Below are 27,601 nucleotides of genomic sequence, written 5' to 3'. Positions count from 1 at the left end.
CGCAGCAAAGGTCGTCGGGGATCGGGAGTCGAACCCGCGACACGTTGTCGGCCGAGACGCACGCTGTGTGCCCAGACGGCTACGCCAGCCATCCGGGCCGTTGAGTCCACTTTTTGTTACTGCAAAATAAATTATCATTTGAAGAGAAACAATAGAGCACCGAAGTCTGACGTCACTTTCAGTGGAGGGCGCCAGTACACAGGTTCATGTATTTTTTTAGTTGAATTATAATCCCCATAGGGGGATTTTAGATCGCTTCATATAAGAACTATGTTTGAAGGCAATGTCGCTGCTAATATACGTCACGCCCAGCAGTCAACACATTGCATTCCTGAGATTCCTCGTTGACATAAGCTCAGCTGGTGGTGACTCAACTCGTACTAACCACGAAACATTAAATCTCAATAAAATAAAAATAAACGTAATTAACATTCAGTTTATGTTGTGCGACAGGCATATGCAGCCACCCGCCTACCCGGAAATGTAGTCTCTGGGTTATTTGACTCGTTTCTAACACTTATTTTGTTACTCTTTGGGTATATTTGTACATTTCCACCTTCAGTCGATGCTTCATATCCATATGAGTGAAAAGGCTGGGGTGATCGGTTTATTTTTCAAACGCAGTTCTTATATGAAGAGATCTAAAATCCCCCTATGGGGATTATAATGCAAATAAAAAATACATGAACCTGGGGACTGACGCCCTCTACCGACAGTGACGTCAGGACTTCGGTGCTCTATACGTGGAGCGGTGAATAGTCCTTTTTCCTACTCTGTGCTTCTCTTTAAAAAAAAGAATCACACCCGTGTGAACTGAGTGGTGCAACTCCCCCCCCCCCCCCTCATTAGCAGGCAACAGTGCAGCACTCTCTCTCTCTCTGTTTCTGGCATAACAGCTCCCCTACTGGTGCTCATTAACCAACTCATAGGTAGTCACATAGGTGAACCAACACATAGGTGAACACGGACATTGCTGTTCCTTGGAGTGTTTGCACCACTCAATAAAGCTTTTACACAGCCAACCACGACCTCTTACCTTGGGTGCCCGAAGAGGTGGTACCTTTCAAAACATCTGTGAAATTCTGTTGTTGGAGTGCTGGGCAGGCCTATTTGACTTCTGCTTCTTTATGTAATCTTTGAGTTGTAAAGCCATTACAGACTGGATGAAATGAGCCATGAATAGAAACACTGTGTCTCTTTTAACAATATCTTCACTGCTCCTTGTGTCATTCCAGAAACAACATGGGAACGGCCTTCCATCGCTGCCATGTGTCTACAGTCATCTCTGACACAAGAGAACTCCTCACCATATGGTGATATTGAGCACTATATTTTTAATTTACCATATTTTTCAACACTATGCACCTACACCCACACTGTGGGTGTAGGTGCATAATCAACACATCATAATAGTGACCACATTATGTGGTCACCTTATCACCTAAAAATGGAGTATGAATAGGCCTTAAGTCTCCAGTCCTATTATTATGAAATGGTAAATGGATATGGTGCATTTATATAGTATTAGGGGATTTTAATCTGTATGTGCATTTGTATGTACATGTGCTCTTTTTCCTTTTATGGACCGAAATAAAATCTATCTATCTATCTATCTATATAGCCCTTTTATCCAAGGCGCAAATTATGAATATTCATATGACATATTTATGTACAATTATGACATTTAGCCAATTTTAAATTCATTCAAACTAAAGTATCTTTTCATATCAGGAAAATGAGTCCCATGACTGGAAACATTTACATTTGAAAACCTTCTGCACTAGATGAAATCCTGCTAATGACATGCCCAGCATCTGAGCAGAGAACACATGGTATCATTCCATTGACATTGTGATCTGAGCCACACTTGGAGGTATAACCACATGAACCCTATAGCATCCCCATTCTGTACCATTTGATGAAAATATCAGATCTACAAGCTGACAATGCGTAGCAACGCAACAAGTTGTGAACTTGTAAATTGGCTATTTTGAGTATCTGAGGGTGGGAAAAGGAGTGGACCAAGAATAGAGCCCTGGGGTGTGTTGTCGATTATATATGTTAAATAACCCAGAGACTACATTTCCGGGTAGGCGGGTGGCTGCATATGCCTGTCGCACAACATGAACTGAATGTTAATTACGTTTATTTTTATTTTATTGATATCATAATAATGGATTTGAACAAGCTGTGATGATGAAAGGATGAAACAAGGACAGTGTACGATACTGTACGAGTCTCTGTCTCTGATAAACCAGTGATTTGACATAATGGACAAGACAGAAAGAAAGACTGATGTAGCATTGCATAGGAAGTGTGCCGAGATAAGATGTCACACCGGACCCTTTACCATGATTACAGTTGACAACTTGACATAATGAAATAATTATAATGAAAATTATAGTTTAGTTTATCGTACCTTTTGCAGTCGAGTCCTTTCATAAGATAAGATCTCATTTAGTAAGAACCGGAATCTGAAAATATAGTTATATACTTATAATTTTTTAACAATAACATCGGACTGTATGTCTGCATGTTGAAAAGAAACTGTTAATTATTAAAGTACTATGTTACTGTTAATCAAAATGTACATTTCACAAATGAATGGATGTCGATTGAGTTAATTGGAAGATGATCATAATTATGACATAAAAGGTTCAGATTGCAAACATAATCATTGGTCGTGGTCATGCAACCAAGTACTATATTAGACTTTAGGGTCTATGTATGTTTGTAGTCCCCTTTATTATTGCAGGCTTCCTCGCTATAGCTAGTATCTATAGTGTCTATAGCTCGTGCCTAGCTAGTGTCTAGGTGGGTTACTATTGTACAGAGTAAGAAAAGTAACGCACATCCTCATTGGTGCTGAGCCAAAACTGTAGAAACAGTAAACAATAAAGAGAAAGCAGGGGCTCGCAACTCACTTTAAGATGCTCCAAACTTTATTTAACGACAGGCAGACGTTTCGACCCCACGGACTTTGTCAAGTATATATATATATATATACACAGTATGTGTATTGTCATATACTTGACAAAGACGTCATATTTTCTGCCTGCCTGTCGTTAAATAAAGTTTGGAACATCTTTACGTGAGTTGTGAGCCCCTGCTTTCTTTTTACTACTGTACAGAGACCCACCGTGACGTGCAGCATCTGAGTCCTTGTCCTTCCCCATGTGTTCTGTTTGTAGTGCTGGACGATACTTGCTCAAATGTGAATCTCGATTTCCTCCACAAGAACTGATCACGATTCTCACATGATTCAAAATGTATTCTGTAGTTGCTGAACATTATTCAAAATGTGGCACCTGAAGCCGACTAGTGTGGCTTTAAACGGACAACATCAAAGTGCTTGACTTAAACCTCTCTTAAAGTCTCTCTTGTAGCAAAAACACAAGATTAACTAAAATGAATTGGACAGCCAACAAGTGCTGCACGATTCTGGCTCAAATTTAGAAATTGGATTGCATATGGTGTCTGAATCCAGATGACGATCTCTTTTTGATTAATTATGCAGCACTATCTGTTTGTGGAGGAGAGGAGGAACCATGCAGTCACTTCCTACCTGAAATAAGTAACAGTCTGTGCAGAAGAAGATAATTCCTAAAGTGTAATCATGTGGGATTCGTGGCTTTGATGTGAGGGAGGACACAATTGAATGAGCTATAGGAGACTTGCCATTCTCATGCAAACAGTGGCTTGCCCACTCCAAAGATGACAGATTACATCCTCAGCATAATTTGAATGACCTTTTCACAATAATTGAGCCATACATGACATCTCACAGTGTGGATCGCTCGTGATCTATACACACCTACTCACTATTGTCAAGATATCTCATGATCACAAGACTTCTTCTGTTGATTGTTCCGAATAACAGATTATAATCCTTTTGTCTCTCTACCCACCCATAGAAATGTCCGATGTCGCTGAACAGAAGGCCACCATGGACAAACGGGTACCGTATGGTCTAAAACCATCATAGAATTGTACACATTGTACTGTACACCGGCGTCATTATTTCCACACCTTCGTAATACTGTGAATACTGTATCTTCCCACTTTACAGTCTCGTTTTGTCTATTTGTTTATTCGTTTAGTTTATCATGTTTTGTGATATCATTCAGAGTGCAATGTAACCATCAGTGCCACTCCCCATATCACAGATTCATCTGTGCCAACAACGGTGATTACGCGCCAAGAAAAGACACGTGACCAACTTTGAGTCAGATGAGGGCATATACCATGTCATCGTCATCATCGCACCGGAGCGGTACCGTAGATGGAAAGATATTAGGGCCATATGGGCAAACCGAGAATTAGAAAACACACTACCAGGGTCTGTCAAGCTTCTGAACGGAGGCCAGCCACAGAGCTTTAGCTCACACTGAGAGAAGTGGGGGAACCCGGGGGCCCCCGGAGTGGACCGATATTAAGCTGGCTCCGTCGCATCGCTGTCCTTCTCCCAGCAGCCTGGGTATAGGCGGTGTCCGTGGGCGCTGCTCGGCTCTGCACTGCCCGCCACCATGTTCTGTGCCACGAAGGTGAGAGAGACCCGAGACCGAGTCTGTGGTGGTCGATACGTGTTTAAATTCCACCTACTGTATACGTATACTGTAGGTTGTTGTATTCTGGCTGTGTTTTCTCCACCATATTTGTGCGGAAGGAAGGAAGGTGGGGTTGTGTGAGCCCGCCGCAGTATTGTTGTGGATCGTTTCCTCCATTGACTATAATGTTCACACGGTGGCCATTTTGCTTGTGCTTCTAAAGCTTTGTTTAGTTAAATGTGGCGGTGACTCGCACCGAACATGGCAGATCTCCAAGCTCACAGCGAGCCAGGCCAGTGGGCCGGCTGTGTTGGTGTTGCCGATCAGTTTGTAGGTGGATGTCGTCGCGAGAGCTCCTGCACCTGGAGCGATCACGTGCGCAGTGTCTGCTCTACTGTGTGTTTCACGCCTCCGGTGGAACACTGTCATAAGAGAGAGATGATAATGATGCCGTTGTTGGAGCCGTACCACACATGCACGCACACACACACACACACACACACACACACACACACGCGCACACATCATAAACATAAATATCGATGAATCTGAGTCTGCTTCCCTACTAAGCAGCCGCAAAACCTTTTAAAGTCCTTTTACCTATAACGTTTGATCTCACTCTCATTCGATCTGCACGCATATCACACACACACAGAAAGTGATTACGCATGCACTCTCACAGATGTCCTTAAATCACATCTTTCCTAATCTAATATGTTTATAAACAAAACCATGGAGGCACTTGATTGGCTGCTTTTCTTTCTCCTCTTCTTCATCTCACACGAGAGGATGCTCTCTCTCTCTCTCTCTCTCTCCACCAGCTTGCCTCACAATCATAATTAGCCTTTTGGAGATCATCATTCACCCATTTACATCTCACCCTGCCCTCCCTCCCTCCCTCCCTTCCTCAAGCCGTCCCTCCTCACTCACACCACCTCCTCTGTTCTCCTGGCAGGGACTATGTAAATACCCCTCCTCTTTCTCTCTCTCTCTCTCTCTCTCTCTCTCTCCTTTCTCTCCCCGGGTAATTTCCTCACAGATTCACACATGCTCTCTCTCTCTCGTCGGCTCACGCATCTCCAGTCTCGTCCATCCTCAGTGATCGGTCGCTGCATGGACTGGATCCACGCGCCGTATCTCCTCGCTGAAACGTGCAACTCGTGTGTGTGTGTGTGTGTGTGTGTGTGTGTGTGTGTGAGGTAGTAACTCGAGGCGTTACATTCACAGGACCGTGACCGACCACCCCCTTACGCCACCCCCCCCCCCCCCCCCCCCTACACGGTCCCCCTCCCTGCTCCCCACCTCCTAACCCCCCCCCCCCTTGCAACACGTCACCTCCTCTCCTCTCCAGTCAGCGCAGCTCGGCGGCTTGGGTTGTGACACCGAGAGGCAGCTCCAGGGTTGCGTTTGTGCGTGTGCACGTGGAGAGAAGGCTTTCCCTCCCGAACAGAAGGAGCAGGAGAGAGAGAGAGGAGGAGAGGAGACGATGATGGAAGCCAGCTTTGACACAGAGGAGAGCTTTGACGATCCCTCCTGTCTTGTTCCACAGCCGCCCGGCTCCATCTCTCCGGCCAAGAGGCAGATCAGAGAGGTCAAGGAGACCAAGATAACGGTGAGTACCTCACAGCTCTCTCAACTTCATCTGTCAGTCAATCTCCATCCCCTTTTATCTCTGTTCCTCTCTTTCCTAGTTCTGTTGGTCTCAGTTTCTGAAGGGCTAGAAAATGTCAGGTAAGCTGATGTTCTGTATCCAGGATTCTGATCCTCTCTGCAAAAAACAAAACGCAAAAACAAAACATAAAGTAAGTAAACATCCTTTTATTATGTCATGGCTATAGAAAGATGTCAACTGATATGAATAGTGCATTGAATCTGCTCACATGTCTCCGGAAATCATAATGCATGATGTGGATTGTGGCTATATGGAGTCACATAGGGAATCCTCCATTGACAGTGTACAGGACAGAACATTACTCTCAATGAAGGAGCATCCCTGGTGTCTCCCGTTAATCCCGAGCGCATTCGTGGACTAACAGTCCTTTACTCTGCCGTATTGAATTTCACGACTCCCCGGTAGCTTGACAGACCCCTGGCAGAGAGAGGTTTTACTCACACAAGATGCATCCTCAAGACGCCAAACTTGCACCCCCCCCCCCCTTACCCCCTATCCCCCACCCCCTATTCCTGCCTGCCTCACAGACTTGGAGCAGGAGCGTACGTACGTAGCCTATAGCTCCATTCCAGGTAGCACGTCTGTTTTCGGTACGGTGCGCTGTCTCTGCAATGACAGAAAAGCGTAAAGCTTTTGTAGAATTGCTGCGGCAAGCTATGGGTATCTTTTTGGGACTGCGCAGTCTTGTCTGTCTGATAAGGATCTCACTTGGATCTCCAAGTGTTTGTTCTCTCAAGCTTTATACACTAATGACTCCTTTTCACATGAAAATAATGTGATGCGTTTTCCAGCTAACAATCAGTCATTTCTTTCTGTATGACAATGTATACATTTGAGTTTAGTCGCTTTTTGGCATGATGCCTTTACGTCCCATCCCCTAGAGGGACCACAAACACACTACTCTGCAAGGCATTGCAGGTCACACAGACAGACAGCAGCACTGCAGCTGTCATTACTGGCAATGTCTTCAGGATTTGGAAAGTAAGCACTTTGTACACTGCATTGTTAGGACGGAGTGTGTACTCCTCCAGTCCTCCACCAAGTCCACTACAATAGCAACCATTCAGCCGGCATATGTCAGACCACACACAAATGAATCCTCTGAGAGAGTACAAATCTAACCAAATTTCGTAACACATTTTGGTTACATCTGTACTGTCTCTGAGGTAAATGAATGGTCTTGCAATGGTGCACGCACTGACGCACGCACACACATACAGTACACACAATCATAACGATCACTTATCGGTAAACCATTGTGCTGAGTAGCAGGTTGTCAAACAAATAAAAAGGAAAAGAAACCGTTCGTCTCTGAAGGAGTGCAGATTTGATGTGAAATCTCTGATTCATCCCAAAGTCGCTCCAGTGTGTGACACTGCTGATGTCTATGTAAGCTGATGGTTGATGATGATTGATGGCAGAAGTGAGAGGGGTGCGATGCCAGGGAACGGGTGGTGCTGGTAGTGTGGTGCGGGGGTGGCCGAGGGCAGATGGACACACAGGAGGGTCTTGTGTTTGGTTTGGGGCTGGTCGTATACCCTCGGTGGGCTGGCTGACCTGCCACGGGCCACGGGAGCCGTCAAGTCTGGCTATTGTGATGTTGAAGCACCACACAGACCCGCGAGGGACTCTGAGAGTCCAGTTGCCATGGTGACAAAAGCTATAGCACTGATTAATGGCTGGTGAAACGGAAAACACTGCTATAGGAGAGAATTGGGGGGGGGGGAAGGGGTCAGATATTTCCTGAATATACACTATGCAAAATGTTAATGTTTTTTTAATAATTTAAACAATATATATTTCTTTGATCACAGATCTATGCTTTTGATTAAGAGTACTCACTCAATATCTCTGTATTGCTATAAGCCATGATAACATTCATTATCGCCGTTTATTTTAATATTTTGACTTAATAATTGTTATTTCCCATTTGATCCCGCATGCTAGTTGCTATACTGAAAGTACAAAATCGCAAAATGCAATGTTCACTCAAAATACGATTTCTTCGTTCAAAATTATAGCTCTGACAAGACCTTTTGCACACGAAAAAGGTGTTTCCTGATGGTGTGTGTGTGTGTGTGTGTGTGATAACAGCTGAACCAAAAACTGTTGGTGCACGGGGTGGGGGTGACGTCAGGGGAGAGAGAGAGAGCGAGAGAGAGAGGTGTGTTTATTGTTGTGGCACGGTGCATCTCGGATTACACAACCCTCCAGTTGTCATGGAGACGTGCACATCCACGCTATAGAGTGCATCATGGTAGTGTACGTCTCCCTGCCTACAGTCCAAATCCTCGGTGTTAATTTAACACGGCGTGTAAGAAATGACTCAAATAGACCCTCGTGTACGTACGTGACATTTGGTACGCTGAGTTAAATGATCACTGGGGATGTTTCCGCCGTGTCTGCGGACCCCCATGTGGGTCGTGTTGTTGTGCATCAGACGGTAGAGCCGAGCAGAGCTGTAACCTTGCGTTCACCTTGTCTCCTCCATCATAGCCACGTGTGACCAATAATAATATTATATGTAGGTTATGACTTCACATTGTGAAACCTGGGCATGTCCTAATAGGCCAACATTTTGACGAACTTTTGGCAAAAAAAAAAGAAAAAGATATTCCGATCCACAATATCACAATTGGTTTCTAGATCAGCTATATATTTTCAGGGAACTGATTTGGTGTATAGAGGGACTAATGGAAGGGGGCCAGCGCGCATGGTGGGCCACGGCCGGGTAAACAAAGTACTGTCTGTGGTTCCCAACCTTTTCTGGATCAGACAGGGCCCACTTGAAAACCTTGAAAGCATTCATCCGGCCCACCCATTGGACCACTTAGCGCTATTATGGTCAGATGGATGTACAGTATATGGGCTGTGTGCATTTTCAGAGCATGTTTATTTTAATGATCAATCTCTTGTGTCGGTCAGTATGGCAATGAAAGCCGTTGCAACCAAACCTCGTGTCACCTGGCTTTCCACTTCGGAGGAAAGGTCTGCGTTTCTAAATTGGCATGTGATCCGGTCCCCCCTGTTTGTTTTTAGTCTCGCCAGTTGCCACGAGTTGGAATAAAATATATGGACATAGCAAACAAATTATTCCAAGACGTATTTAAAGAAACGTGTCGGATTCATACGCTGTATCAAGCTGTATTAATTGGGTAGGCCCTAAAATTACGATGTCCTTTGATCACTTGGGGATTTGGGGTACTTCTGATGGTTTGTTGTTTCCTGCCTAAGTACTACAACATGACATAAGTTACCATCCAAGTTCCAACCGGATCCTAAACCCGAAAATGAATGTTTCCCAGGCTATCGTCGTTACAACCTGACTCAGGGTCACAACAAAAGGGAGACACAGGCACTGTTAGCACTCCAATCGCCCAGGACGAAGTTCACTGTCCTTTCAATTAGTAACACCCAGGGCCCACCCTGAATGTCGCAGGGTGTTAAACAAACAACCTAGGGAGAGTGGAGAAGGGTATGAATGAAGGCAAGTAGACATTTATAGGCATGGGAGTGGGACACACTCAGGTGTGGTCCAATCTCCCTGACGATCCAACTCTGTCAATCAGCCATAGCGGCATCCATGTTAGGCTGGGTAGGTCACAAAGCGCTTAAGAAAACAAGAAAAGAAAAAAAACTTTACATATATATATTTTTTGCATACAATTTTTGAGTGGTGCAACCACTCCTACAACCAGCAATGTCCGTGCGTACCTATGTATGTATCATTGGTCATGAGCACGAGTATATGACTCATTAGTACCAGTAGTACCAGTCTTACACCCTGTATAGGGTGTAAGACGATTAAACACTATTATATAGCTCGGGTGCTGTTAGGTGTGTGGCCATGCCATGCCCGCACCTGGCTTCTTTGTATTGGCCTCTCCCAAAGCGGTCAGCTCTTGCAATATTATAAGTAAAATAATAATAACGAATGAGGGAAGAACAGTGGAATGGGACGGAATGGAAGGAAAGCATGCTGACAACAGTGGGGAAGTCTCACGTTGTTTTGTTATACGGAGGGGCTGCCTTTACAGCAAAAGTAATTTGTCGCTTAGCAACAGCTGCCGAGCCTCTCCACATTTCCAGGGAGCGTTGCTGTGATGTTCCGTCAGTGCTACAGTATGCCTAGAACTGATGTGCCGGGGTGTATAATGTGAGTTATAGTAGATAGATAAGCAAAAGAGTGAGGTAATTTGGGGGGTTAGGAGGTTAGTCTACAGTCCTGATGGTGTTGGAATGGCCAGTTAGAGAGCCATTTGTTGGCCTGACAGACGCTTATTTTTACGTGTGCCTTATGGGCCATTAATTTTCTACTCCGTCAGTAGAATTTGTGTCTATTCAGCAAAACAAAAAACTGCTGCATTATGCGATGAAGAAGCCCCCCCCCCTGTTCCCAGCACACACTAGCACACTCAAGTTTGTTTATGTATGAAGAAAAAAGGCCCCTAATTCCACAAACTGATACATAACATAATATGATGATGATGATGATGATTATGCAACAAGAAGTTGAGACAGGCACTGCTCTGTCCTAATGTAGGATATACAGTATACAGTATGTGTATCTAATACTGTATAATGAATGTAACCTATACCCACGTGATAAACACCATTAATCACTCGGGGCCACAGTCGGAAGGGCTAAACCCTATCTAGTTCCTATAGCTATCTTAAGAAGAAAAGAAAGTGTCAAAGACGTCGGGAACACTATACTGTAGATCCTCAATGAGGATTTATGGCGCTGTGACTGCCCCCCGTGTCATAAAGGTAATCTGTATTCATATTTTAGTCCTAACTCCGGAGCTCCTCTCACTAAGCACCCATAAAAGAAAAAAAGACAAGTGAGTTATCCCATTCTGACCGGGCACCCATTTTGGTGTTAGCATCATGTTATGCTTTACCTATTGAAAAATAGCAGATCTACAAGCTCATATCGCGCCACCGAGTGGCGCGATACGAGCTTGTAGGTCTGCTATTTTTGAAAAATCGAAGAACGACTGACATTTTTAGAATCTGATCTCAGGTCAGAATGGGTTAATCAGACCAGTGTGTGTCCAGTGGAAACCTCGTATGAATCTGATCTCAGGTCAGAATGGGTTATAGGAGACATATGAGCCCTGCTTTTAGATAAATGGTCTTATTTTCCGCTGGATGTGAGGAAGCAGATAAACAACGGGCCGTGATAGATGTGGGCCGGGCCGCGTAATGGAAGATCTGGAGCTCCATGACAATCGGTATGATCTCTGATGCGGAAAATGAACAAAGTGACATGTTCTACACAGAGTAAATCATGCTGCTTCCGATTTAGATACTGGCTATAGAGTATACATGGACGATAACAATGTGGGCATTGTATGGAGCTGAGGTCACGTTTATTCTTTCTTTCTTTCACTGCATTGCAACGATGTTAGCATGCATTCCATGCCAATCTTTTTTTATGGTGCCTGTAGGTAGGCTAGAAGAGGGTCTCGCTGTGTGTGTGTGTGTGTGCCCGCGTGCGTGTGCGTGCGCACGTGTATCCGTTTGTCCGGGGCTAATCTCCTCATAAGCACTGGACCGATAAGGGGACAAATTTCTTGTGCAGCCTGTCAGGATGACACACACACACACACACACACACACTTTGTTTTTGTAATAATATAAAACCATTCACTTCATGATAGAAGTCATAGACTGGCCACAAGTCCTTAGACCCACATAGGAGCCATGTCATGTCATTATTAGATCCTATCTTGTTGAGTGACTAGCTGTATTGTAGAAATGTCCGTGAAAAGAGAACATTACGCAATATGCATGAAATATGCTCTCTGAAATTCTGAATTCATGTAACGTAACTGCTGCAGTACGGGTGTTTAGATGATGCCAGTATGCCACAGAAGCACCTCAAAATATTTTCTTTGTCACAGATGTTTTATACTTAAATGATATCGGGGGCACCGTCACCTACTGTATGTTCTTGTTGCTCTATGTTTTGAATTGACATTTTATTGTCTGTGTTTTACAGATCAATGGCGTCACATTCCCGCTACCTGGGGAGGGACCAGAGCAGCAGCTCCTTAAGCCGGGTGAATGGAGTTACTGTGACTACTTCTGGGTAAGAGAACCATGGACACATAAAGGCCTCTTCCTGGCTCTGGGGCTGCCGTATCTCGAGGGAAGCTTTTCCCGAGATTCCTTGCGAAGCGTAGCGTAAGCTTTGCCGAGCTTCCGGATACGTAACGGAAGGGGACGCTCGGTAGACCTATAGAGAGTATGCACATGCATGATTTTCCCATCAGGACACGCCCCCCTCATCTAGACTGAGTAGCAAAACATTGAGCAGCATGGAGCGTTGGAGTTTGGAAGCGCTCGTTGGAAATCACTCAACCGTCCTGTTTCTAAATGTCACATAATGCAGGAGGCAGCAAAATGTTGTGTTATTGAAAACAAGCACTTCCAAACTCTGACACTTAGAAAAATAATCAAATGCAGGGCATTTCTTGACAGAAAGTAGCTCATAACGTTTCTATGGTGGATTTCTATGAAACAAAAACGTAACATTGTTTAATGCAATCAGACAGGACTTTTGTGTTTTGGATGAATGGCCTGTCAAGGCCAGAACGTAGTTTTTTGCCACTCAGTGGGCGTTCCCGCATAACTTCCAGGTACGATGATGTCACGCGCATACCCTCTATTAGAGGCGCGACTCACTCTTTCCCAGTGGCCACTTGAGTGGCAGCGACGCAGCGTGCCTCCAGCACTTCCTGCTTGACTTCCTCCTCTCGCTGGTGACAGGTCGCTCCAACCAACTGCAGCGACCAATGAGGCATCTATATGTCCCTGTGTCTGCGTACGTGTTCGAGCACGGAAAGCTGCAACGCGGTAACTGTCATTTATTTTTTCCAAATAATAATAAGTACAGTACAGAGCACAGTACACTACAATAAGAGTACAGAGCACAGTACAGTACAGTAACTATAACAATAAATGTATACCGGTAGTTGCACCGCTCAGTTCACGACTGGTGTGATCTATTAAGAGGACCCTCGTCTATTGTCATTAGGCGTGGCTCAATAACGAGCAAGCACCATCACAATCATTATCCCAGCTGTAACCACTGAGTCATTTATATCAATCATTATCCCAGCAGTAACCAATATGAACTCGCCTTGAAACCGGCAAGCTGAGGAAGACCCATTGGAAAAGGACATTTATCGTGCAGCTCTCGAAGAGACTTTTGTTTAATTTGGAGTGTTGCAGGCATCATGCTGGGCAATGCTTTCTCTCACTACATGAATGAGATCCTACACTGATAGATAGTACTCATTATGCGTTTTGCCGGCAGATGATGGAATACAATGCAGCGCACTGCAATGATATGAAGGGCCTCATGAGTAGTGAGGTTGATTTTCTGTATGCGTTATATATATAAAGTAGTAGGCTGTGTGTGTGTGTGTGTGTGTGTGTGTGTGTGTGTGTGTGTGTGTGTGTGTGTGTGTGTGTGTGTGTGGTGTGTGTGTGTGTGTGTGTGTGTGTGTGTGTGTGTGTGTGTGTGTGTGTGTGTGTGTGTGTGTGTGTGTGCGTGCGTGCACATTTGCGCGTGTGTGGGTGTGTTACACACACACTGCATTTACATTATACATGGTATATTCCCATTTTATCACTGACAAGACAAGCCCTCAGCCACACTACATGCTGGCCCCACAATCTTCCGTTTTCATGAATGTCCATGCCGAAAGGCTATTTTTAGAGAGACACTTTCCATTTTGCCCACCGTACCTGCAGCTACAACATGCACTCCTGCTGGCCTTGGATCGGAAGTCTCCTTCCTGTTCCCATGATTCTGCTCATCTAGTGCCTTTCAGCTTGCCAACTGCTTCATTTCTTCTTTTTTAAATAAGAAAAAGACAAATACTTTCCGCTCGCTCTCCTTCAAAAAGAAAGAAAACCACACTCTCTTTCCTCGTCTACAACGGCTGTTGTTTTAATTTATCGCCCATTGTGTCATGTTTGCTTGTGATTGACTGTACTCCCGTGCATACATCCCCGTGACCTGCTTCATGGAAGCCATAGCACAAGCCATCACCTCTGTTCCACTTGGTGTAATCCATCAGTCCCCACTAGTCACTAAACCACAGAGAATGCTGCTCTTAATTGGCTGGCTATAGAGCGTCGCAGTCCCGCCCCCTTTCTTTGACGACGCCAGGCCCAGGAAATTATTCCCAATGCATTTTTCCCATAGGCATTTCAAAAAGTATTTATTTAAAGACGGTTACGCTGCGGACAAGGCCAACTCGAGTCGTGACAGCTCATGACAACAAACACAATATTTTGGACCAAACAAATAATTACAAAGAAGAAAAACAACAAAAAAGGTGTTGTAACCTGCCGTTTTTTTTCCTTCTTTGTAATTATTTGTTTGATCCAAAATATTGTGTTTGTTGTCATGAGTTGTCACGACTCGCGTTGGCTTTGTCCGCGGCGTAAACGTCTTTAAAATAAATACATTTTGAAATGTCTATGAGGAAAATGAACAGAGAATAATTTCCTGGGCCCTGGTAGGGGGTGGGACTGCGATGCTCTATACCGGTCTGCACACATAATATATAAATAGAAATGCACATGGACGAACGCACATACTACAAACACATGCACATGTACTGATGCATATACAGAAACATTTACGCGCAGATGGGCAAATACACCCACACACAGACACATGCTCACATTCTCATACACACCATGACAGTATAACGTTAGATGTTCCTCAGTGTTAATTTAACACATTTATTGATTAATCAATACTAAAACCCGCTTCACTGCTGTTGTTTGTCACTAACCTTTGAAGAATCACCCGATAGTGTACGTTATTCCATTGCACGAATGTGTGCCTTAAGATAGCGCGATTGCGTGTCCTAATGTCGGAAAATATTCCATGATCGCCGTGATCGCCACAAAGAAGAAAAATCACAGCCGTTCGCAGCGTGCCGCATATTGTCAATAGCGTTGCATTGGAGAGCGATTACCCATCGGCCCCCAGAAGCTAGTGAGACTTTGTTTTGTTTTTTTCGGTCATGTGATCCATAGCCGTGGATCCAAAACCACATAAGTTAAAGAATCGCATGAAGTTATCAAAATCGCCCCAATAAAACAAATAAAACATAACTCGGGGAAACTCTTGTGTATAGCAGGGAAAGACACTATCAATTAACTCGGGAAAGTCGTGTTTATAGCAGTCAAACTTTAACAGTGTTGTCACCTGCCAGTGAGGAGGAGCGCATCCGTCCTATACATCTTCCGTTCAACACCCCCCCCCCCTGCTGACAGGCTCGGCCCCGGCCCTTAGGTGTGGCTAAGATCGCCCACCCGGCCACCCCACCTGCAGCCATTTGTGTTTTATTCATCTGTGTGTTAGAATCTGATCTCCGGTCAGAATGGGTTAAATAGAGTTTGGCCAAGCCGCAGCATGCACTGTATGGGGGACGGACAGGTATTTTACCCCTGTGTACACCTGAGCTCCCTGACGGTGTTCATTCAACAGATGTAACCAAATGGCCCCGTATACACTCTCAGAGTTTCATTAACGCACATTGACTCATGTCCTTCTCCTTGACGTGCAAATGTGCAGCGATGTCACTGTGACTCAGTGATTCAGGCTCGTAGCTCGCCATGACTCACCCACGCTACACACACAAATCCCCCATACGCGCACTCAGAATGTAAACAATGCCCAAAGGTGCCCTTTGACATTCTGTTAAAAATGTCAAATCCTGGACACATCTGTACAGTAACTCTGCAGGCCCATTTTCCCCCAAAATAACTTTGGTTCTAGAACTGGTTCCGTTCTAGATTCTTGGAACCGTGGTGCTTTTCACGGAACCGGCGGAACCATTCTTTTTTTGATTCCAGTTCCGAACCAGCTTAAGATTCTGAACCAATTCATTTTCAGTGAAAACACTCTGAACTGGTTCAATATTAGGTGGGGGAGAAAATAACGGAACCGGTTCAACCTCGGTGCATGGAAAAGGGGCCCGAGTGTAAAGATGGACATTTGGTTCCATTTGTACAAAATGTTACAGATGGATAAATGAACACTCAGGGTTTTTTTTTCCTGCACGTGTAGCTGCGTGCATGCATGCATGTGGCAGTGTGGATAATGATTGTGTTTGTGTAATTGAGTGACGTCTCCTTTCGCCTCTCAGACTGACAGGAAAGACCCCCAGGGGGGCGCCTGTGTTCCAGGCTTCGAGGTTCTACTGCAGAAACAGCTGAAGGGCAAACAGATGCAGAAAGAGATGGCAGAATTCATTCATGAGAGGTACGTACAGTATTGTGCGTGCACACATCCTGACAGAGAAGGCTTGTGCCATCCATTGTGTGTGCGTGTGTTGACTTGGAAGTCACCCAAAACAGATTTCAGATTGAATTAGACATCTGCATGTGTGTGTTGAACATGCTATTATTAGAGATAGACTCGGGTGATCTTGTCTAATTGTGTCCACAACAGAGGTTGTTAACAGCATGTTATCAAGGCTTTAATAATGTGTTCCCGTCTTGCTTTTTACCCTTGAGTTTTGTGATAGCCTGGGTGTGTGTGTGTGTGTGTGTGTGTGTGTGTGTGTGTGTGTGTGTGTGTGTGTGTGTGTGGGGGGGGGGGGGGGGGGGGGGTGTCGGGGTCTATATAAAATGTATCTGTTGACTTCAGTTTTCATTTTGTTGGGATCTTTCTACAGGTCTGGCAGCACTGTCATTTTTCTCATTAGAATCTGTCAGGGTCAGCTGTGTCACTTGATTTGTGGAGACTTTAATCACAGATGACAGCCAGTCTACCGCTGTACACTGTAACATCCAGAGTATATATTTGACTTGATTACATTTGTACAGTGGCAGAATTACATTCTGAATAAAGTTTAATACTTCCTCCATGTTCATATGAAAGCGTTTACATTATTCCTTTAAGGTAACATAAATGTATGATGCGCTACAAACGTATGAATGCTGCTACATAAAAACATTTTGTTTTGTCATATAAAGTCAAAAGAATCAATTGCATCCGAGTGATGAAGAATTACATTTTAAGTGTTACAACTGACCTTCAGGACACACATGGTACGTGGTAGCACACAAAAAGCATAGGCCTATTTGGGAAGTTATGCTTCATTTATACACTGTCATACAGTGCGCTGAAGCATAAGTCGGCCTTTAATGAGCATCACACAGCAGAACACACTGGTTTTATTGTGTCTTGAGTCACGCGAGTCAAGCGCATTAAAACAGTGGAGCTTATTTATGCAGATTCATGCAGATATATATATTTTTTTCTTGTTGTTGCACCGTTGTTTGTCCTGCACCTGCAGACACCTGCAGGTGGATGATGTGTACGTGCACCTCTTCATGTATTTAATGAGCATTCTCCCTTGATCCTAAATCAATTTTAAGATTAAATTAATCTTGCACATTTGACGTAGGAAATCTCTGTCTACCAAATCCATGACCACTACTCAGTGGTGACCTTTACTTTGAGGTTCTGTAACTTGTTTTAAGGCCGTCATATTGCGGGCATGGGCTTTCAAGAATGGGCCCCGTGACCTTCTATAGATGACATATTTATGCAGGTGTGGACTGGAGGGTTTATGTGCATTTGTTGGCATGTATGAATGCCTATATGTTCCCCTTGCTGGGGGCCTCGAATGCCAAACACATAAAGGCTACCCATTTTGAATAACCCTGAGGAGGAACATGAATAATTAATAAAATGGCTGTTCTGCTATATTACTGTATTGGAGAATTTTGCTCAAACACAGTGGCAGCGAGAGAGAGGCCATTTTGACATTAATGTCAGCCTTGGCAGTGGGTTGGAAACTCTTGCTCTGATGCACTCTCAAAACTAAATTCACGTTTTAAAAATGAATAAAAAAATCTCTTTCACTAAAGTTTTGTCCCTTGGGCCCGCAGCAACTTTCTATATTCTGTCTCTGTCTCTGTCTGTTTTAGAATAAAGATTGAAGAGGAATATGCCAAAAACCTCTCCAAGCTGTCTCTGAGCCCTCTAGCTGTGCAGGAAGAAGGGTGAGTGTACCGTCCATAATAATGTGTTCATCATTGACTTGCACTATCTTGTTATGCCAGCTTGCAAAGTCATACAGAAATGGGAGGTTTACACAGTAAATGCAAACAACTACTACAACTACAAGTGGCAGCGGTGGCCTAAGGGTTGTGTGTGTGTGTGTGTGTGTGTGTGTGTGTGTGTGTGTGTGTGTGTGTGTGTGTGTGTGTGTGTGTGTGTGTGTGTGTGTGTGTGTGTGTGTGTGTGTGTGTGTGTGTGTGTGTGTGTGTGTGTTTCTATGTGCAGGGCGTTGCTGAAAATGAGCACCTGTGCTCAGCTACTTCCCTGGGGAAATAAATAATAATAAATAAATAAATAAAAGTATTTATTAATCTTTGTATAGTACTACAGATGGATGTATTGACAACAGTATGGGTGGTATAATTTGGAACGGCAACGCTATTAAAAAAACCCCCAAAAACAGAGAGAGAGAGAGAGAGAGAGAGAGAGAGGGCTCATTGCAATAAATCTTTCTTAAATCCTGTGGTGATTATGAAACCTGCATCTAACACTACTAAAGTACTTGGAATTCTATTGGAATTCCAGAACTCTAGGAGAAGCCTGGACCCAGCTGAAGAAGAGTCTTCATGATGAAGCTGAGGTCCACCTCAAATTCTCCAACAAGGTACTGTACCATCTACAGAGGTCTATAATAAAAACAACAAGGTACTGTACCAGCTACAGAGGTCTGCAATAAAAAACAAATTACCTTTCTTTTTGTTGTTCTTATAGGTTTTAATTGGAGATAACGTTATACCCAAAAGTAATGTTATCATAGCCTGGTAACAAATCTGGAGACAAATCTGCCAGTGAAGGCAAATATGGGGTGTGTGTGTGTTAACTATTTATCAGGAAACATTCATACCTCACAGAATAATGACTAAAGTCCTTTGACAAGTCATTAGGGTCAAATTCAGTACAGATAGGTACTTTCCACAACGTTTTACACAATATTATTTACACAATAACATGTCAACCTTTACAATGCATTACATTGACCAGCGACTCAGGAAGTTAAAGGAACTGTCACGGGGCAGCCCGTGCCCTATATACACAGACAATGATTGGGGACATGGCATAAACTTTACTACACCTGCTTCCAATTAATTATCATCAATTAGCCGGCTTGGAAGTGGTGGTTCAAGTTGTAAAGTGTATGTTCTATTTATTGATATACTGTAACTGAAATGCATTGCTGAAGGATACAAATTGTTTTAAATGTATTTATTGATGTGAAGTTGAATTGATTGTGAGTCACCTCTCCCTCTGCAGTGGCATTCCTGGAGGGGTGTTTGATTCGAGAGCAATCTTATTTAAAACCAAACTATAGTTTGTGTATGAATGGTCCAGAATGTCATGTTTAAGTTCAGGTTAAAACCTTCAGTAATGGTGTGTTAACTCATAGGCCTTTGTATGCTTATGGTGAGTTAATTGAATTGCCAATTTGCTGGGATACAGTTTGGTATGTCTCTCTCCTATAAAGGGGAGACCGCAGCTGATGTTTGTGAGTTAGACCTTGGTTGACACACAGGTAACAGCCTAAGTGAGAGCTCCCAGGGCCCTTTGGAAAGTAAGGGTATGGCCTGTTACAGCCTCTCCTTGTTTTAGGTGTTGTTCAGTAGTGTTTTTTTAAAGTGTGTTTCTGTTTGTACATCTGTTATTTTGGCCAAATCTTGTTTTTCGTCATTGTCTTTGCCGAGGCCGCACTGTACCATAATCTAGCTCAAAAAGCTCAAATCTGTAATTAATAATTAAAACAAAAAAGGTTTTTGAGCACTCTCTCAATGCCTTTGTTATAGATCTGCCCACATTCAGGTCAAACAATTCGAGTTTTCAATCAACTGGAAGAAATGAAATAGTTTCCCACATGCTTGGGTAGACTAGACAACATCCTTGGGTCAAATGGCTTATTTAGTTCAACCTTGGCCTTGGCTTGTCTGACAGAGAAAAACGACCCTCTGCCCTGCAATTCAATTGGCAAGTAGGCTACGGCAGAAACTAGATACGGGCTTCAAATGCAGCCTTACACAAAGCTGAGGAAGCCTCAGAGCTTTGCATAGCCTTCCGTTGTCTAACTAATTAGCTGTGTGTTGTGACAAGGCCCCCAGCAAGGGGAACATACAGTATAGGCTGAATCTCCGCCCCGCTCATTATGAGAGGACAGTGTTAAAGTGTGGTCTGAAAGAACAGAGAGACGTCCTTGTTGAACGTTTGGCAGGTGGTAACCAAGTTAGCTTTTATGGTGGCATAGGTGCATCTATCCTGCATTAGTCCAGCTCCAATCACCCCAATTACCATGCAGTGACATAATGTCGCTGTAGAGTAGGCCTGATTATAAGGACATGTATATGAATTGTCTGCTCTGTCTTGTCTCTCTCTAGCTCCACTCCGAGGTAGAGAAGCCCTTGCTGACATTCAGGGCAGACAACTTCAAGAAGGACCTGAAGAAGTACGACCATCACATGGCAGACCTCAGGAAGCAGCTGGCGAGTCGTTATGCAAGCGTGGAGAAGGTACCTAACTTTGAATGTTCACAAGAGTGTTCTGGAAGGATTCTATCAGCTCAACACTATTACTTAATTCAGTATTATTATTATCATTATTATATATTTATTAATTCATGTTTTATTATTTAGCTATTTAAAACTGTTAAATAGAATCTGTATTGATGTGATGATATGACAATCTGTCTTGCGACCCAGCAGCCATGTATGCAGAACACATATGCACACATTTGCTTTCATGACCCGACGAAGATGTAACCGAAACATCGAAACGTTGTCGCTTTTTACCTGCACCCTGTTAATAAAGTCAGGGCCTGAATTGTCTGAGCTGCTCCAGCGCCTCCATCTCTTATGATACATGTCCTGCTTCTGAGATGCACCAGACTGGCCTGCCATAGGCTAGAGGCTGCCTCTGAGATGCACCAGACTGGCCTGCCATAGGCTAGAGGCGCGGTTGGAACTCCCTTCTGCACACATTTGCTTGTTTGTTATGTCAACTGTGATTTGGTGCAAAACAGGGTTGATGTTGGTACCGTCTGTCTGTCTGTCTGTCTGTCTGTCTGTCTGTCTGTCTGTCTGTCTGTCTGTCTGTCTGTCTGTCTGTCTGTCTGTGCGTGCGTGCGTGCATGCGCGTCTTACTCTTTTAGCAGAGGTACCTGGATACATAATTAACTGAAGCCTAGTTAAAATTCTGTTTAAAATATTAATAGTGAGGGCATTAACAGATGTTTCCTCCTCCCACAGTTTGATTACCTCTAAATCTTGCACACACTCATTTGCAAGGAGCCAGATGGCACAAGAGAATGATTTGAACAATTGTATGTCGAGTTATCCAATTAAAAATAAGGTTAATCATGCTTTATTTACACATACGCATAAAATGCTGTGTTTTCTTGCATACCACTATTCATGCTGCATGATTAGCCTATCGGCATCTTTCAATGGTGGGACCACCTTTTTGTGACACCCATGTTATGAATGACTACTTACTACTTATTCTTCCTCCATTGTGTACTGTAATATCTCCTAATATTCTCCTAATTAAAAGTTTGTTGCTATTCTAGGTAGGATTACAGTAAGTGACCCCAACGCGGAGCTTATAGTGAGACTCCACATCCCACTGTTTTATTTTAGTTGGCATCTGTTGAAGAAGAGATTTGGTGGGTTTATAGATAATTGCTAAGTTTGCCTTTCAAACATTGTTAACACACTATATGACCTTGGTGAGTTCGTTCACCGCAGGATGTCGAAGCGTCCCGCGAGCATCGCAAGAGAGATTAAAACATTAGACTGGGATTGAAGAGTGGATATAGCTAGTCAATGTAAAGGGCTGTAATGACTGTAGTTTGATGTGGGAACAGTAAATCTGTGGATTATGCTCATTGTCTCATATTGTGTGTGTGTGTGTGTGTGTGTGTGTGTGTGTGTGTGTGTGTGTGTGTGTGTGTGTGTGTGTGTGTGTGTTCGTGCGCGTGCGTGCGTGTATAGAGTCGCAAAGCCCTGGCAGATAGACAGAAGGATCTGGAGGTGAAGACCCAGCAGTTGGAGATCAAACTCAGCAACAAGACAGAAGAGGACATAAAGAAGGCGCGACGGAAATCTACACAAGCAGGTCAGAGTAGAGACCAGTTGACCTCCGGGTTATACGACTTCATCTTATAACTATAAATGCGCCACGTCTCTGTACGTGTGTGTGTGTGTGTGTGTATGTGTACGTGCGTCTGTAATCCACGCAACTCGAAAGCCGTTCGGCCCACAACTTCAAATTCGACACACGCGTTCCACGCCGCCATAGGGAGTGCAGTGTCCGGTGTCGAGTCCGACGGATAGCCGGTTGTCCAGAACCAGCACAAAAGCCTCTGCCCGGACTCTGTACCTGAGCACCCCTATATCTCCATATATGGAGCTGGCCTGTTCTGACATCACAATAATAATAATATATGGGCATAAAAGGAACACAGACATAATAACTGGGTGTGGCAAGCATTTCCAACTTGCATCGTTCCAAGTAGGCCAGTGCCCAACAGGCACTGCTCTAGTAACTAACGAAATAACGTACACTGAAAATACATTTTAGGGCTTTTTTCTTGCCCTTTGCCTTTATATTACAATAAAAAAAACTGCAATGCCTGTAACCAGAATAAAACATGAATATAACTGTGCCATTAATGATGGATCACTGTGAAGAAAAGGCCCCGTATCCACCAAGGAGGTCAATAGACTAGATTTATATTAGAGCTTATCAAAAGCTTTAAAGCCGTCCAACTAATGTATAATCCTAGGCTAGCCTAGTGGTGATGATTAGACGTCATAAGTGCACTTGGAGCCGTGTGCATTTTCAGGTGTGCATTATTAACCCTAAAATGGGGTTTACGGATGGAGGCAACACATTACCTTTTCCTTTCAAACGCTGTCCATTCTCTCCGCATGCTGCTGGGTCTCTCAATAAATCATTCCTGTATTGTTGAGCGGCTAGCTTTCATTTAGCATAAGCCACCTCAGGGGGCTCTTTTTTTTTATTGCTCTCAAATTGCCAGCTATTGTTGTGCTGCGCTACTGTTGTGTAAAGTTGGGGTGGTGTTTTGAGGCAGAGCCAGGAAGCAGAGTGCACAGCGAAGAGGGAATCTCTCCTTGGCAGCACACAGACAGTTCAACGGAGCTCTCCAGTGGTCCTGGCTCCAGCCAGCATTTTCAACACGCAATCATCTGTTTTCAACTCTGGCGATGAAAAGGACCCCTACCCCACATTCCTTGGAGCCAATCTTTTGGTTTAGGTGAATAATAGCGGCGCTATCAATGGGAGACTATTCTATTCATCAGCCATTCATTCTCAGAAACTTGCCAGCTTGCGTTACTTCCTCTCCCATAGAATGACAGAAAGGAACAAGGCTGTAGAGTAGACGGAGCAGAGCCGAAAGCAGAGAGAGCACCAGCAGGCGGTATAGCTTCTGACACTGACTGAGGGTTTTAAAGGACTTCACTGTTAAGACATCCATGCAGACATGGGCATGCTGAAGAGCTCAATGGTTGGATAGCAACAACATTACACAATTCTCTGACAGTATCAAAAACCAATCTTGTCTTGAGCACCTTAGAGGGAATGTAGGAAACACCTTGACACATATCTCCACATGGAACATTGTTTAATTGCGACCATAGGTCGCATATTACTATGAAAACCTGCAAAACCTGTCGATCCGTCACCCTGGACACTCAAGACACTGCCCCCGCTGCTACCCTTAGATCTCCATATATGGAGCTGACCTGTTCTGACATTCCATATGTTGATCTGACCTCATCAATGCCTGTACATTCAAGACGCACTCCATATATGAACCGGTACATAAGTACCAAATGTGCTCGCCCAGCAGTCTTCTGTCACCCAGGCGGATAAAGGGTGAGGTCGCTTCTCGCCCTTACTGGTTATTACTCATTAAGACAGTGTAACACTATGGACAAGGGTATAGTTTCCCTCTTCTATTGGTGCGCGTACAGTAAACGCTGTGTGATGTTTCCACTCAGTAGATTAGTCACAGTTCACAGCAGTGGTCAATATCTCATTGGACACAGTCGAGTGATGTTCTGTCAATGATCACATTCACCTTCTTCCTGGCTGAAGCAAACAGCGGCTTGAGGTGCACAGCTTCCAAACCCTAATACATTTATTTTATGATTTACTATGTCACACTATAATATATCCAGGACAACCTTGAAGAATTAGACCTGTTATTTATTTATTTATTGTATCCCAATGAGACTTTGTTATTGGTTAACTGAAGACTATGAGTGTCTGTATTTTAGTGCCCTCTGCTGGCCAGGATTGAGTCACCATTATCAAGCCACATATAGCCACACGAGATTGATTAGTTGGTAGTTTCTCAGCAAGGATTTACAATATATATATAGATTTAAATATTTTGGAGGTGGAGATTACTTACAGTAACTTACTGTTACTATAAAATAATCTGATGATTACTTGAGAGACTAATGCTAGAATTCATTGTATGGATTATTGTAATTTGAACAAGACTGAGAAATGTACAGATTGAGATAATATCACACTAGTTGTGGAGGAGTGTTTTCTTTTTGACTGTGTATAGTATTGACTGGAGAAACTGCTGTGCGAGCAGAGTACTAGCAGCCATAACCTGATCCATATTGTGTTTCATTATCCACTGTGTGTACAGTGTGTACAGTGTAGCGGTGCAGTCATGTGCACTGCTGTTGTTGATCAGGGCCTGATTGCTTGGTGGAGGAATCCGTCCATGTGACTTTTGGTGTTTAAACATTGTTATAATTTAGCTATTGAAAAATAGCAGATCTACAAGCTCATAGCGTGCCACCGAGTGTAGGTCTGCAAATTTTTTTAAATCGTGAAAATATTTATTTCAGAAAACTGGAGGATTTATCATTTGAGGTCAGGCCTAAATGGGTTAAATTGGACAATATTTCTCTGAAGGGGAAGCTATAAAAATGTCAGTGATGATTGTTACTGCCTGCTTGCTGCACTTGCTAGACTGTAGAATTTCCGACGGGTGGGTCATGTGTGGCACAGCTGATAGTAAAACGTAAAAACAGCTGACTGTACTAACAGTTGCTTTTATTTTTGCATGTCTACAAGTGTAGGGAAACTGTAAAAAACTGAAATCCTGCACATTGTCTTCACTTACAGAATTGTATTTAGACCTTCGTTGGGCATGTCTACAAGTAAAATCGGATCCAGTCCAGCCCAGTGGTGTCTGGAAAGAGAACTTTAGACATGATGATTATGAACTGTATGAAGTCCATTTTTTACCGTAGTTGCTTTTTTGCTAAATATGACCAATATTGATCATTGTACTGTATGATGGACGGATTCCTCTCGAATGTTGACCGTGTGTTTGCCATTCCGTCATTCGACGTTGGTCTCTGTATTTCTCCAGGTGATGACCTGATGCGCTGTGTGGATCTGTATAACCAAACCCAATCCAAGTGGTTTGAGGAAATGGTGACTACCAACATGGTAAGCAAGGATTCACTTGAGAGACTACAAACTAAATAAGTGCCGATAATGTCTACACAACTTCTGACTTTCGTCCCTCTGTCCTTCAGGAGCTAGAGAAACTGGAGGTGGACCGGATCGAGTGGATTCAGCAACATCTACGGCAGTATACCACTCTGAGGCACGAAACCGACATGTTCAACCAAAGTGTGAGTATTATGTTGCTTTTGTGTGTTTTGCTTCGTATTCAATTCAATTAACGTTTATTATAGTTCAAAATCAATCAAGTTGTCTCAAGACACTTTACATGTATAGACCAAGAACGCAGACATTTCCTAGCCTGGTTTCCAGCCCATAGACCCCGCCCACTCCACTGAGCGCACTGATTCTTTCAAGAGCTGGAGGCTCAGAGTCTGACAATCAGGCTAGACATTTCCCCCCGAGCAAAGTATTTGGCAACAGTGGCAACTTCTGGCAAGGACAGTGGGCTTTTTCACCTTTATAGAGGTATATAAAGTGAGTGGCAGTCATTTAATGCAATCCGATTTTCTGTTTGGATGGCCAGAAAGTAGTCTTTTGCCACTCAGTAGGCGTTCCTGCATAACTTCTGGGTATGATGATGATTTCACGCGCACGCGCATACCCTCTATTGATAGGACAGTGAAGAGACAGACAGGAGAGTGACATGCCGCAAATCCGACCACCAGGCTCGGGAATTGAACCCGGGACACAGTGTTAGGCGTCAATGTACATAAGGTCACAGGGTTGCACCGCAACAAGCTTTCCTTCTGGCTGACTGACAAGCCTCATGGAGATGACTGTCTGATTGCCTAATGCCTAATGATGACGTGATCTTTTCATGGAACTGGCTCTATGCACGCCATGAAAATGTTTTCCATCGCTCCAATGGTTGTAGTGATTTATTTGACTCCTGGGTGTGTCTGTGTCATATTGATAACTGCACGGAAACATTACAAGTACGTGTGCAGGGAAATGTGGCCCAGGAAATATCCAACAGTTCATGGCAATGCAAAATAACATACAGTATACAGTACCTGCAAGCAGTCAGGCAGGTAATTGGATAGATAGAGCATGTATAGTTATATTACTGTGTATGCGTGTGTGCGTGCGTGTGTGGGTGCGTGCGATGTTGTGTTGTTCGTTCCCTTTTACACTCAGTAGATTATAGTCACAGTCCGCCGGCATAATCAATATCTCTCATAACATTACATGATTTTATGTCAATGACCCAATCACAGGTTTTCCTGCATGCTTCCACTTCTTTCAGTCGCTCCAAAGGTGTGGATGATATGTTCGACTCCACTCCAGTCCTATAAGTTAGGACACCTAACTGTGTCAAGTATGACGATAACTTCATGAAAACATTACTGACTGTGACGGGAAAGGGCCCGGTAAAAAAATGAGATTCATGCTATGGGTAGCGAGCGACTATTTAATCCAGATCGTATCTGTATCTCATATGCATTATTATACAGTATGTGTGTAGTAGAGCAGTGCTTCTCAAACTGTTTCATGTCAAGAGTGTACAAATGGAACCAAATTGTTCCATTTGTACACTCTCTGGCCCCTTTTCCACCGGTTGGTTCCCAGTGGGAACCGGTTCAGTTCTTTTTGGTTCTTAGTCCATGAGCCAGAGCTCCAACATTGAAACGTTAATTATGAATTGAGTGGGCAAAACCATACCTATATTAGATTGTTATCACCATTAAACTTCCCCAATTGAGTACTTACACGAAGACAATGATTTATTGTATTACAAATTTTAAATTTTTAAATATGCAAATGAGG

The 27,601-nt window shown here is 43.6% G+C and overlaps 1 protein-coding gene across 2 annotated transcripts in view; it reads left to right on the top strand.

The window, feature by feature from the left end:
• Positions 1 to 27,601, top strand: part of gas7a (growth arrest-specific 7a) — a 34,512-nt gene that overhangs the window by 6,186 nt on the left and 725 nt on the right. The window contains exons 3-13 of one of the 2 annotated variants that reach the window (XM_080775576.1): positions 1,236 to 1,313; positions 3,915 to 3,958; positions 6,097 to 6,159; positions 12,227 to 12,316; positions 16,404 to 16,519; positions 18,196 to 18,270; positions 18,854 to 18,932; positions 20,689 to 20,820; positions 22,300 to 22,423; positions 25,734 to 25,813; positions 25,903 to 26,001. In XM_080775576.1, the coding sequence (XP_080631702.1) occupies positions 1,236 to 1,313; positions 3,915 to 3,958; positions 6,097 to 6,159; positions 12,227 to 12,316; positions 16,404 to 16,519; positions 18,196 to 18,270; positions 18,854 to 18,932; positions 20,689 to 20,820; positions 22,300 to 22,423; positions 25,734 to 25,813; positions 25,903 to 26,001 (980 nt within the window). Of the gene's footprint in view, positions 1 to 1,235; positions 1,314 to 3,914; positions 3,959 to 4,312; positions 4,545 to 6,096; positions 6,160 to 12,226; positions 12,317 to 16,403; positions 16,520 to 18,195; positions 18,271 to 18,853; positions 18,933 to 20,688; positions 20,821 to 22,299; positions 22,424 to 25,733; positions 25,814 to 25,902; positions 26,002 to 27,601 lie in introns of those variants that run through there. The other variant, XM_080775577.1, reaches the window with a different exon arrangement.

The sequence above is a fragment of the Protomyctophum bolini genome, assembly GCF_963924005.1.
Source record: "Protomyctophum bolini genome assembly, chromosome: 11".
NCBI classification, from domain to species: Eukaryota; Metazoa; Chordata; class Actinopteri; order Myctophiformes; family Myctophidae; genus Protomyctophum; species Protomyctophum bolini.
Note: the sequence above shows the minus strand (reverse complement) of the source record. Positions and strands in the feature narration are given on the sequence as shown.